The 11886-nt window shown below is 36.2% G+C and overlaps 2 protein-coding genes across 3 annotated transcripts; one reads left to right on the forward strand and one right to left on the reverse strand.

Annotated features, from left to right (window-relative positions):
• Positions 1 to 3220: 3220 nt before the first annotated feature.
• Positions 3221 to 11877, forward strand: LOC138141175 (venom allergen 3-like). Its single transcript, XM_069061843.1, has 3 exons — positions 3221 to 3776; positions 3849 to 3987; positions 11183 to 11877. The coding sequence occupies exons 1-3, from the start codon at positions 3283 to 3285 to the stop codon at positions 11507 to 11509; spliced, it is 960 nt and encodes a 319-aa protein (XP_068917944.1). The 5' UTR covers positions 3221 to 3282; the 3' UTR covers positions 11510 to 11877.
• Positions 4911 to 11195, reverse strand: LOC138130415 (uncharacterized). 2 transcript variants are annotated; one of them, XM_069046863.1, is made up of 7 exons: positions 9476 to 11195; positions 8893 to 9344; positions 8569 to 8825; positions 8256 to 8452; positions 7951 to 8107; positions 7752 to 7891; positions 4911 to 7699 (listed from the first exon to the last, which is right to left on the reverse strand). In XM_069046863.1, exons 1-7 carry the CDS (start codon positions 9626 to 9628, stop codon positions 7355 to 7357), a joined length of 1701 nt encoding a protein of 566 aa, XP_068902964.1. In that variant the 5' UTR covers positions 9629 to 11195; the 3' UTR covers positions 4911 to 7354. The 2 variants fall into 2 exon arrangements, with proteins under 2 accessions (XP_068902964.1, XP_068902975.1); XM_069046874.1 differs by lacking the exon at positions 9476 to 11195 and having other exon boundaries at positions 8893 to 9360.
• Positions 11878 to 11886: the final 9 nt, after the last annotated feature.

Raw genomic sequence — 11886 nt, forward strand, 5'->3', positions numbered from 1 at the left:
CACCAATACATGTTCGGAAAGACAGCTAGTAACATGATGGTCTTAAACTACGACTTAGAGCTCGAATACATAGCCAGATGCTACGGAGGGTACTTTGTGAAGAGCCATGATAAGTGCAGGATCTACCATGATAAAACACCAGTTGGGCAGAACCTAGGAGGATATAGTGCAAATGTGCCGAAAAGGCATATGGTACACATGGAGAACTGGTAAGTAGGCGGGTGAAGGGCACACGAATCGTTTTATTTGCATATTTTGTAATTAACTAATTATTTTGACGAGATTTTAGGTACAACGAAGTGCGATTCATCGACAGTCCAAAATTGTTTTTTGATCCGTTCGATGGAACAGGCCCTAAAAGTGGTGACGGTATTGGCCACTTTACAGCTTTCGTGTGGGCGGAAACGAGGTTTGTGGGATGTGCAAGAGTATGGAATCCGGAGAATACGGTCCGTGTGTACAAATACGCGGTGATATGCAATTATAAAAGAGCTGGAAATGTACACAAACACCACATCTTTGACGAAGGACCTCCATGCACTAATTGTCCCTTCAATTCGACATGTAACGATAAATATACTTCTTTGTGTGGAAAACTCTATCCCGCTCCCACCGATCCATTGACGCCAATCCCGTCTGAGTCTGAGCGGCTCGTCCCAAGTCAGATAATATCATTGTGTGCCTTCGTGGCTTTATTGTATTTTTGCTCAACTCATTATTTACATCAATAAATATCTTATTTATAACCGACACGACCTGCGTAATTTTGAAGATCTCTTGACTATCTTCTCCTCAAAATGAATGAATCATCAAGCATCTGTGTATTATTTTTCCTCACGTATATACCATTCACGATGTTTTGGCATAAGGGGAGGCCATGGAAAAAGTGCATTTAAGTTGGCAGTAAAGCTGTCTGTTGAATTAGGTTATGTTTTTCTAAGTTTGAGGTTATAAACTGCGTCATTGTCTAGTGTATTGTTGTCAGTTTTACTAGTTTACAATAGAACAATACTCACACATTTTTAATCCATTTTAACAAAACAGGAAACCGTGGAGGGAGAAAAGACTGGAGATGGCACTAATTCAAATAAGTGTACCGGCCCGCGAAAACTACAGAGTCATAAAAGGTTTCTGAATATAGACGCTAGGCCAATCGCTTCCTTTGCGTTCCTTCCAGACGCATTGTGCTTCTTTATCTAGCGCATTGTGGACTGGGTCATAAAAGGTTGTTGCAGGTGCTTTTAGAGGGTTCGGATTTTTAACATGGGAAGCATAGGAAATGCCATCTCCAGTCTTTTCTCCCTCCACGCAGGAAACTGACTTGAACAGAGTAACAGACTACAGAATAGTAGGGACCGGGACCGAAAGACAAAGTGGCTCCTGTTAATTTGTGCACCACTTAGATAACCCATCTATACAGTGTCTTAACCAACCAATTAGTAATTTCTCAATGAATTTTTCATTTTAACCAAAACGTTCCTAGAACTAGATTGTATAAAATCTTGTACCTACTTATTAGGCCTTACTTTATTCGAATCTTTCTGCAAAATATTTATACACCCATCGTCCATGACAAAAAAGAACAAAACTATTCAACTTCCATAATTTCATCAGAAAATTCTGAATCATCATTACCTGCATCAAAATCCCAATCAAATTCCGAGTCAGATTCTCCTAATGAAATTATTAAAGGAAGAACGTTTTCAAATGAAAGATTTCCCATTAATTTTGCCCAATCTTCCGAAATAAGTTCTTCACAATATCTACAAAAATGTTGGCAAATTTCAGGAGTACATTTAAAAATGGACTCAAGCCATAAATTCACAACTCTATTGCGAAGTTATAATAGGTCTTACAAAACCCCTGTGCCATTTCAATTGGGTCGTTGTTTCTTCCTTCACTATCCGTGCTACATATTTATCTTGTACTCACCTACGATTCAATTTATACATAAAAAGAACTTGACTTCACTGTAACTTACTGAAAGTATGTTCTGCAGTCTAATACAAACACCATCAATACGTTTTAATGTCGCTTAATTATGATTACGGTAAATTCGGCAACATGTTACGTTCATTTTGATAGGTCCGCATGTCAGACACTTTAGTGACAGCAGAGATGACAGAAATCAAACATGTATCCAACGTTAAAAAATGAAATCATAGCCTCCCCTTATGCCAAAACATCGTGAATGGCATATAGGTACTCTAATTTTGCAAAGAATTTTGTTGACGTGCGGACACGATGCTGCGATGTATTTTCTTCGCTTGGCAAGTTCCTTGCCTTCTCGTCTTGGATGAGGCCGGTCACTCGGAAGTGGACGGCCCCCCATATGGCCTCCTGCCGTCTTCTCAATCCCTCCCTGGCTTCCTTCCTCCCGTGGTCTTCGCACTCTTCTAGAACGTGCTGGGAAGTGTTCTGTGCACCTGCGGAGCAGAGACACTCACCTGTGCTTTCAGACAGGTGGAACCGCCGGAAGTACCCCTTGAACGGGCCGTGACTACCGCTTTGTGGTTCCAAACTTGAAGCCTTGTGTCCACCTCGATGATGCCATGGGTCATTCTTCCTATCTCGCCCTGGTCCCATTCGAGTTGCTACCTCACCATGGACGCCTTTGTCGCATCTTTCTTGAGCATCCTCCCAGTGATGGGGACCCGCTCTTGCGGAAACTCCTCTGGTTTTTCTCTGGCCCTCTTCGCGATCTTCTCCGCCTTGGCGATTTCCCCTGTTTTGGTCGGAAGACCATCACAACTTCACCGCCGAGCTTTCATTCTCGATCCTCGTCAGCTCTTTGTGGATGGTGTGCGCGGTTCCTCCTCTTCTCTTCGTCAACATGTCCAGTGCCTCTCTGGAATCCGTTGCGAAGTTGATGTCCATCTCTCAACGGCTTGTAACAGATTTAGTAATTTAGTAATTTACTAATTTAAATTACAGCTGACGTTTTCTGAAATACAAATGAAAACGCTGTAACTGTATCTAGTTATAAATTTAGGAGCATGGGATTTTAGACCGACAGGCGATCTTTCTGCAGTTTTTCCTGAAGAATTCTTTTGGTCATCGTCGCGTTGTGACGTCTCACATCACGTATTAAAAGAAAGACTCTACCAAACACTTGTCTTTACGACGCAGATAAATATAAATCTGCTCCCAGCTTGGAGTGCTTCTCATATCTAGAATCATCTATGACATTTACGAGAAGATACCATAGCAACGTAGTAAACTTAATTTATACATTCTCGAAGGGTTGTCGGTTTAACTTTACAAACTGTAGAATTATAAGAAATGTTAAAGAGAGCTGTTGTGTTTGTGATGTTGTTAAGTGTCCGTGCATCTCAGGAAGAGTCTGACGTGCTCGAGAAGAATCCCATAAAACAATTCGATTTTACAAAATTCGACTATTGTAGCATTAATGCAAATTGCAAACACAAAGGCGACAAACATTCGGCATGCGATTGTAAGTTGAGAGCACCACGTACTCTATTATCGGACGACCTGGTACAATTCCGTCAAGATATCCTCGATAAGCACAACCAATTGAGAAATTTATTCGCATCTGGCAAAGAAACACACAAATACATGTTCGGAAGGACAGCTAGTAACATGATGGTCTTAAACTACGACTTAGAGCTCGAATACATAGCCAGATGCTACGGAGGGTACTTTGTGAAGAGCCATGATAAGTGCAGGATCTACCATGATAAAACACCAGTTGGACAGAACCTAGGAGGATATAGTGCAAATGTGCCGAAAAGACATATGGTACACATGGAGAACTGGTAAGTAGGCGGGTGAAGAGCACACGAATCGTTTTATTTGCATATTTTGTAATTATTTTGACGAGATTTTAGGTACAACGAAGTGCGATTCATCGACAGTCCCAAATTTTTTTTTGATCCATTCGAAGGACGACGCCCTAAAAGTAATGACGGTATTGGCCACTTTACAGCGTTCGTGTGGGCGGAAACGAAGTTTGTGGGATGTGCAAGAGTACACACAGAGAACAGTTTATTTCAAATAAATAAAATTAATTATTCACCAATAAATGATTTCTTTACCGGCGGCGAATTAAACTTTTATTTATAGGAACTAAACCATTTAATTGCATTACATTTGCTATTGACCACAAACGCTTAATTACAAATTTGGAGTTTTGCTTATTTGGAGTCACTTAAATTTGTTTGTGAGAATTAAAACATTGCGAACAAATTTCGATAGTTTTATTAGCCTCCAGTTGGCTTTACTGCGCACAACAAATGTATATTTTAATTTTCTTACCTTCTTTATTTATAAGAAGTTACAATTTATTTCTAGAAACTGCAAGTTTATTAGCATGTACTATCGCGGCCAAAATACTTTGGTCGTCAATGTGACATAAATGACATTCAATTGTAAAGCAAACTTTAGGATGTTTAACCTTATTTTTTACTACTGTCAAAATTATTTTAATCTATCAGTGTCATACGGGTGGGGTAAATCCCAGCTGCGGAGGCAGGGTTCAAAAGCAAAAGATCAACATGGTCACGGTTTAGACAACCTTCAGAAGCAAGTAAGTCGATTCTATATTTATCAAAAACTGAAGGTGCCATATTTTTGACAAGAATAATTTGAAATTGTCATGTATATTGACATTAATACTTGATTTACATTTGAAGTGTCAAAAAGTGACGACCAAAGTATTTTGGCCGCGATAGTACTCCAGCTTTACAGTTGCAGCAAAATGTGTGGATAGAACGTTCTATAGTTGTTTATTTCAGAGTATCAAAATAGTCTTCTGAAAAATTAATTATCGGCTGTTAGTTGTGAAGGATTTATTAATGGCAAATTTATTGTTTATTCTTGAAATTTACATATTTTATCTATAGGTGGTATGTAGGTACATATTTGGAAATTAAAAAAATATATTTTGCAAATATTTTTTTATTTAAGAAATACTTACGTACTGGTTTATGTATACATGGTAACATTGCAGTTCTAACTAAACTACTTAACTAACTATTCTAACTAGACTACTTAACTAAATTACGAACGGAAAAGCTTATAAAATTGCCGAAAAACCTTTACTGAATAATTTTTGCAATCATATGTGTTCCATCAATTCCTATATGAATGGATCGAGGAATAATTAAATGTTGTGGATTAAGTTTTATAATTCTTTTTCTATTTTGTTTAGTTGAAATCTCGATTTCAAATGCTGCCATGTGACTGTTAAAACCCACAGTGACACAACTGTCATAAACAATGTAAACGCTACCGCTCCAGTCTGTGACAACATTTCGAATTACACCAAAAATTGGTTCACTTACGTCATTTGTTTTATCGTGAAAAGCATAACCGATTTTATAGAATATTCCATTAATTTTAGCCCAACTAACTACATACAAGTCACTGATGCAGTCTGTAGGAAATGCATCGTTTAAGTTATAATTCTGTAAAGTACCAAGGAATTTGCCAGTTTCAAACGAATTTTCGATTCCCTTATTACTCAAAAGTCTATATGCCAATCGCAATTGTAACTTTAGTGATAACGTATATGGTAAATTTATTCTAGAGTTAACAATGTGGGCATTAACTTTCGACAATTTATGCATAGCCTCATAACGAATGGACGATAGATGTTTTAGAGGACCAACACATAGCATAGTTGAAGGATAGTGAACTAAAAAATGATACTTGGGTTTCAAGCCTTCTTGGAATAATTCTTGATAAAGACTGTTATGCTCGGCAATTAAACATTTTAAAAGGCTCAAATTAGAAGTTGTAATTGCAGGACTCGTAATTATGTCGACTATATCATATAACAACAAATATAGCCTCCAATGTTCGTCTCCTTCTGGGATTTTGTCACCTATTATTATTCCAAAGTAAGTTACAAGAGCAGCCATTTCTGAAGCCGACATTATTAAACAACCCTTAGTTAGATGATGGTCAGAAATTGCTGGTATAGGATTGCCTATGTCAACATTGCTGTTATATTGGAAGTATTTCAATCGGTGATTTAAGCAATTTAGTGAGATATATTTTTTTGATATCAGTTGTTTTATAATTTTCGCCATATCATATCTACAAATACCCTCATAAATGTCATGCATTAAGTCAAATGTGATATTTTCAACATTGTGATAGTTTTTTAAACTGTTAAAAATACAGGAACCTTGAACCCCAAATTCTTTGTTAACGACGTCAAGCTTATAATTTTGTTGATTCCTCAAAGTGGAATAATTTTCAAAAATGGCCACCTGAGTTTCAGCTTTGCTGCTTCGACATTTACGACAAAAATAATGGCTGCTAAAAGATTCAGTAAATCCGAGCAAAGAGTTAAGTCCCAGATTATCTCCTAATACAGCAAATAAACAAAAGTAAACTCGCAAATTACCTTCTGGAAGTTGTAAAGTAACACCATTCGATTCTAGAAACTGTAATTCCTCAAGTAATGAATTAAATGCCTTTCTATTTCCAAACATTGACCTATCAGAGCTGTACATTAATTGACAAAGAAAAATATTATTTAACGTTGAAGAAAAAGAAGGTGGAATGCCAGCAATTGTATAGTATAAGGCACCTATTTTATGTATACCAGCTTTAGAACCTAAAGGATTATTCGATTCAAAATCGTCATAGTACAGTAAAATCGGCAAAACAATTTTTTCACCAAAAGTGTGTTGTAGATTTTTCCACAAGCTCCCACAAAAAATGCTAGACAATTCCTGATCCTTATTTGATTCACTGACAATAAATGATTGAATGACGGTAAAAACGCCAGGAAGTTCCAAAAATTTTTTTAAGCATTTTCGCATAGGAATTACTTGCGCCTCACATTTTCTTGAGCTCATGATAATTGTATTTTCCGGATTTCTACGACTGTCCGGCATTTCACCAATAACAACAGACTTTGGCTGTATTAGGTATTTTTCAGATTCCATGTATTTAAAACGTTTATATTCTGTTTTAAAGTTTTCAAATACACTGAAGTTAAATATAAATATAAGGTTCCAATAAATTTTAAGAGACATCGAGTCAGATCTGTGTCTGTAAGTTGAACTGGTATATCTTTAGTGTTTATTTCATCAAAATCAGAAATGGCAGCATTATCATCTTTGTCATTTTGGGATACATTACTTCGATTACTTAAGTCACTGTCCACGCAAACGTTCCTTGTCTTAATATGGTTTGAGGCTACAACCAAATGATTACTGCTGTTCATATGTTTCTTCAAACTGAATACATTGGAAAATTTACGTAAACAATATTGATAACCACATAAATAATTTTGCTGCAAAGGATGTTGTACTTTCAGATGAAAAATAAAAATATTGCATTTCAAAAAGGTTTTTCGACATTTCGCAACATTGTGATCCTATACTGATTTTTGATTTTTAATTTGATTGTGGAGTTGGAAGATCTGGGGCAGTTTTTTATCACTTTTTAAATGAATATCGTAAATGATCCACTGGATAAGAAACCATATATGTTCAGCCTCCAACGGATATTGTAAGTCAAAAACTATAAAAGACTTGAAACATACGTCAACGGCTTTCAGCAGAGTTGGCACTGTATATAAAATGTCATGGATGTAGAGATGAACAGTCTGGATGTCGTAAAATGTTGGGCCGACGATGATGATGTATGGTTGGACGGTCATCCCAAAGCTGGCCATTTTAGTCCTTTTCGCCTCAATGGCATCGTGAATGTTACTTGGAGCCTGCAATTGCTATTACTAATATACTTGTTTCAATATAAACAGAATGATATACCTTAACGTGAAGAATGAAACCCTCCTGGGATTCTGCCACCGTAGGTTTCCAATAAGTTTTTCCTCCTTTCTTTACCACTTTGCTAGCATTGTTCGAAACTGTTTCGAACAACACTAAAAACTTAATGACATCTTCGGAATCTACAGAAATCATATCGCACTTTATTTATATAGAACGCGCCAAGATAATTATGAATTACCCTTTTTAAGCTTTCCGCCATTCAGCAATTCAAACAGTATGCCGTTGGTCGGCTTCTTGTTTTTTGATACTTCTAACACGCTTTCAAATGTTGATGGCCAATGTTCGAAAAGCATGCAAACTTTGTCTGTATATAGTTCTTCGAAATCACTTTCTATCTGAAAAAAACAAGGGAACCTAATTATGAAAACGTGTGTAGGGGTGCCCCATAATTATTCGTTTAAAAAATTTCAACGTTAGGTTTTGTTGCGCAAACTTGTGAAATAATGGGTTCCCTACCAGTTATTTTATAATTTAAAGCATTACCAGTAAATATCCCGTGGATAATTTTAAAATAGGCCAGTCGTCATAAATCGATGATATCGTAATGGGGTCGTTATTGGGGTTAGGAGAAGAAAACTTTTTTCTTAGTTGGAATGATTTTTTCCAGTGCGCTAAAACACTTTCAAATGGCTCGCAATTGTTTTTGAGCCAATCTGCGCTTCTCATTACATCATCCAAATCTACAATGTAATTCGTTTTATAAATATAGATAATGTTACCCCATTTCCACTCATTATGGTATAAGCCCCTTCCCCACGCGGAAATGGAGGTACCTAATATGCATAGGTCTACATACCAACATGAGATTCATCTCCACTTCCTCCATTATCGTCTTCAGAGGTATCCTTTTTGGATAGCATTTTGCATTTTCTTAAAAATTGTAACATGTTTCGATTTTTGTCTACCAGTTTACCTCTTGCTATGCCAGCTGTATTGGTTTTGGAGTACCTTTTAGGAACTGGAGCAGAGAAGTACACTTCTTTGCATTCTTTTGGAAATAATTCCACTATCGCATTGGCGACTTGTGACAATATGTCATTCGTGAGGCGGACGCTGGTGGAGAAAAATAATCATTGTAACACACCCACTGTTTACCACTTACGTAATTATAAGTACTAACTTTATATCGATATCAAAAAAGTTACAGATGACTATGTTCGTTAAATACCCTTGGCACTTAGGACTCAACCCTCTGTCATTGTATGACGCCATTATGGCTTGGCCAGTAACAGTTTTAGCAAGTAATTTCTTTAGGTCAAAATCCACCATGCACTGATGGAAAGTATTATCTCCAAGCTTCATTTTTTTAGGGAGAGGTTGATCTGATTGTTCATGTTCATTATTACTTTCTAGTATTAATATCTCAGCATTCAATATTGTGTTCGAGAGAGGTTGATTTGTTGCCGATTGAACATTTTCGGTATCGTTGTCAAATTCTATTTCAGCGTTCAATCTGTCATTGACATACTCGTAACTGTTTGCAGATAAATTTGATGTTGATGGTATGGTGATGGTGGAAACTTCTGAATCTGTAATGTCAGGTGTATCCTCTGACGGTCGCTGATAATCGCCCTGTTGAACAGGAACGTATTATTCTATAGTGCACGTGATCATGTGATTCACAAGAAAGATAAACACACAAAAATAGTAAGCATAATAAGTATACTCATTTAAACCAAAAAAATGAAACGAAATAAGCTTACATGTAACGGTTGTGCATTATGTATATTATGATGCCAATGTCTCTTTATTCTTAATCGTTCACCTATTGACGGTACAATTGTCGAAAATAATTCATCATTTCGTGTTAGTTGTTCCAACTCCTCTAGAGTAATTTGGTTTTCTACAATGAACATTTTTTATAATAATAAATTTTACATTAATAATGCTACGAGGTATCTACATATTTTCACATTTACTTAGTTCCTATATACAGAACATTCACACAGAAAGTGCATAAGGATAGATAAAGAGAGAATGATTAGTTCTTTATATTGAAAGTAAAAACTGTGCAAATAGACTCACTAATATACAATAACCATCAAAATTTTATAGAATATTATTGATGAGATAAAGAAGGAGAATTGATTATTCAATCCAGTATTTTTTTAATTCATAAATTTAGAAATTTAGAATGAGGTAATGTGTGTAATTAATACTTATTTATGTATAGTAAGATTACTCAATAATGGACCCAGTTATTTCAAAAAGTTTGCGACAATTAGTGGAAGTAACCAACTGGATATTAAATTTTTGGCAGAAATTAACTCTAATAAAATAAAATCTCACATGCTTAGCTTGGGGTTAACCATGTTTTAAAAGAGTGTGGAAATTACCCAGTTTAGTGACATTATGGAACAATTAGATATTTTGTTTATTTATTTTTAAAAAATTTCAAAAACTTTTGAACATGCAATGACCATTATAAAAATTGGATAACTTAGTCCTCAGAAATTAATATCAACAATGCGCGCCAAATTACACCCTGAACCTACATTTTTAGATAACTTCTGTGGCGCGAACGCCATAGTGCACAGACTTAGAGCGAGGAACAAAAATATGAAATTCATCTGTAGGAACGGGATGGGTGAGAACTGATAAGTGATAACTCTATCAGGATCAGGTGGTTACAAGCTGCTGCCCATTACTAAAGCTAAAAACGTGAAAATATGATAAAAATACTAAAATCCATTAGCCTTTGTGATTTAGTCTATTTTAATTTAGTACTGCCTTAGAAACAATCCTGCTGCAAGGTTCGATATGTAATGTTGCGCAATAATAGGTAAAGGTAGGTACTCACCTGTGAAGACTTGCACCAAATGTTCTAGGTTACACTTTTCAATAAGGAATCTAGCTAGGTCCCAATATTGCTTTTCCATTTTGATTATTTTTACTAAATTCCACAATTCACAAGAACACACTCACATTAGACGTTGGCACAGTCGAAATGCCAATATGCTAAATGCATTGTCATCCTTACAAAAATTTACTACAAAAGCACGTTCGTCGATACCCGATATCGGAAGAACGTAATTCTATTCTTATGAATAAAATTTAATAATGGTAACTAAATTGTTCTTTCATTTATATCCTTTTTGATTTGTTTGAAACAAAATCATTCCTCAGCTCATTCCCATAAAAAAATGTTATTAAACGCAAACAAATGTCTTACAGCATTCAAACAAATCTTTTTGATTTTCTTCACACAAGGAAGTATTAGTTGTGTATAATAACGATATTGCAAATAAATGGTTTGGTTGCAGGAAATTGTCGTAATTTTTTCTCATTTCTTCTAAGGAGTAAAGCTGTGTTCCGTATAAATTTTCTTAATATAGAGTAACAAATGGATGTGTGTGCAACTAAATAATACACCACAAGTAAAAACAGGAACGTTTATTAACGTAAAGCAGAAAATTTTTCTGTGTGTATGGAATCCGGAGAATACGGTCCGTGTGTACAAATACGCGGTGATATGTAATTATAAAAGAGCTGGAAATGTACACAAACGCTACATGTTTAAAGAAGGACCTCCGTGCACTAAATGCCCCGTCAACACGAAATGCAACGTGAAATATACTTCTTTATGTGGACAAGACTATCCCGCCCCCACCGATCCTCCGACGCCTTTGAACCCAGTGAAGCCACCGCCAGCCGCAAAGGACAAAGGATCTGAACGGCTCGTCCCAACCCAGATAGTCTCGTTGTGTGCCCTCGTGGTTTTATCGTCTTTTTGCTGAACCTGTTATTTACATCAATAAATTTCTCTTTTAGGTATAACTGACATTACGTTTTCACTTTTGAAGATTTCTTCACAATCTTGACACGCAATGCTGCGATTTTTTTTTTCGCTTGGTCCTGTTTGCAGAAAGATCGCCAAGGCAAAGGTTGAGAACGGTTTTTTTCCTACGATGCCACGAGAATTGGCGGCAACATTTCACAGAGGGGACCGCGCTGTTCTATGCCGCCAGAGGTGCCGTTCGTCTTCCTCGAATTGTCATAACGGATTAAAGTTAGGTTATGTAACCAGGAAAACAAATAAATCCCCACAATATGTGTAAACAAGTAATGTAATTACAATAAATAAATAAACAACAATTAACAATAATGTGTTTTA

This window comes from Tenebrio molitor, chromosome 1 (assembly GCF_963966145.1).
Source record: "Tenebrio molitor chromosome 1, icTenMoli1.1, whole genome shotgun sequence".
Classification (NCBI taxonomy): Eukaryota; Metazoa; Arthropoda; class Insecta; order Coleoptera; family Tenebrionidae; genus Tenebrio; species Tenebrio molitor.

Coding starts and splice junctions, on each gene's coding strand:
- LOC138141175 (XM_069061843.1), top strand. CDS start 3,283: ATGTTAAAGAGAGCTGTTGTGTTTGTGATGTTGTTAAGTGTCCGTGCA. Junction 3,777..3,848: donor ATGGTACACATGGAGAACTG/GTAAGTAGGCGG, acceptor ACGAGATTTTAG/GTACAACGAAGTGCGATTCA. Junction 3,988..11,182: donor AGTTTGTGGGATGTGCAAGA/GTACACACAGAG, acceptor AACGTAAAGCAG/AAAATTTTTCTGTGTGTATG.
- LOC138130415 (XM_069046863.1), bottom strand. CDS start 9,628: ATGTTCATTGTAGAAAACCAAATTACTCTAGAGGAGTTGGAACAACTA. Junction 8,826..8,892: donor TTTTTTGATATCGATATAAA/GTTAGTACTTAT, acceptor TTTCTCCACCAG/CGTCCGCCTCACGAATGACA. Junction 7,892..7,950: donor TGGCGGAAAGCTTAAAAAGG/GTAATTCATAAT, acceptor TGATTTCTGTAG/ATTCCGAAGATGTCATTAAG.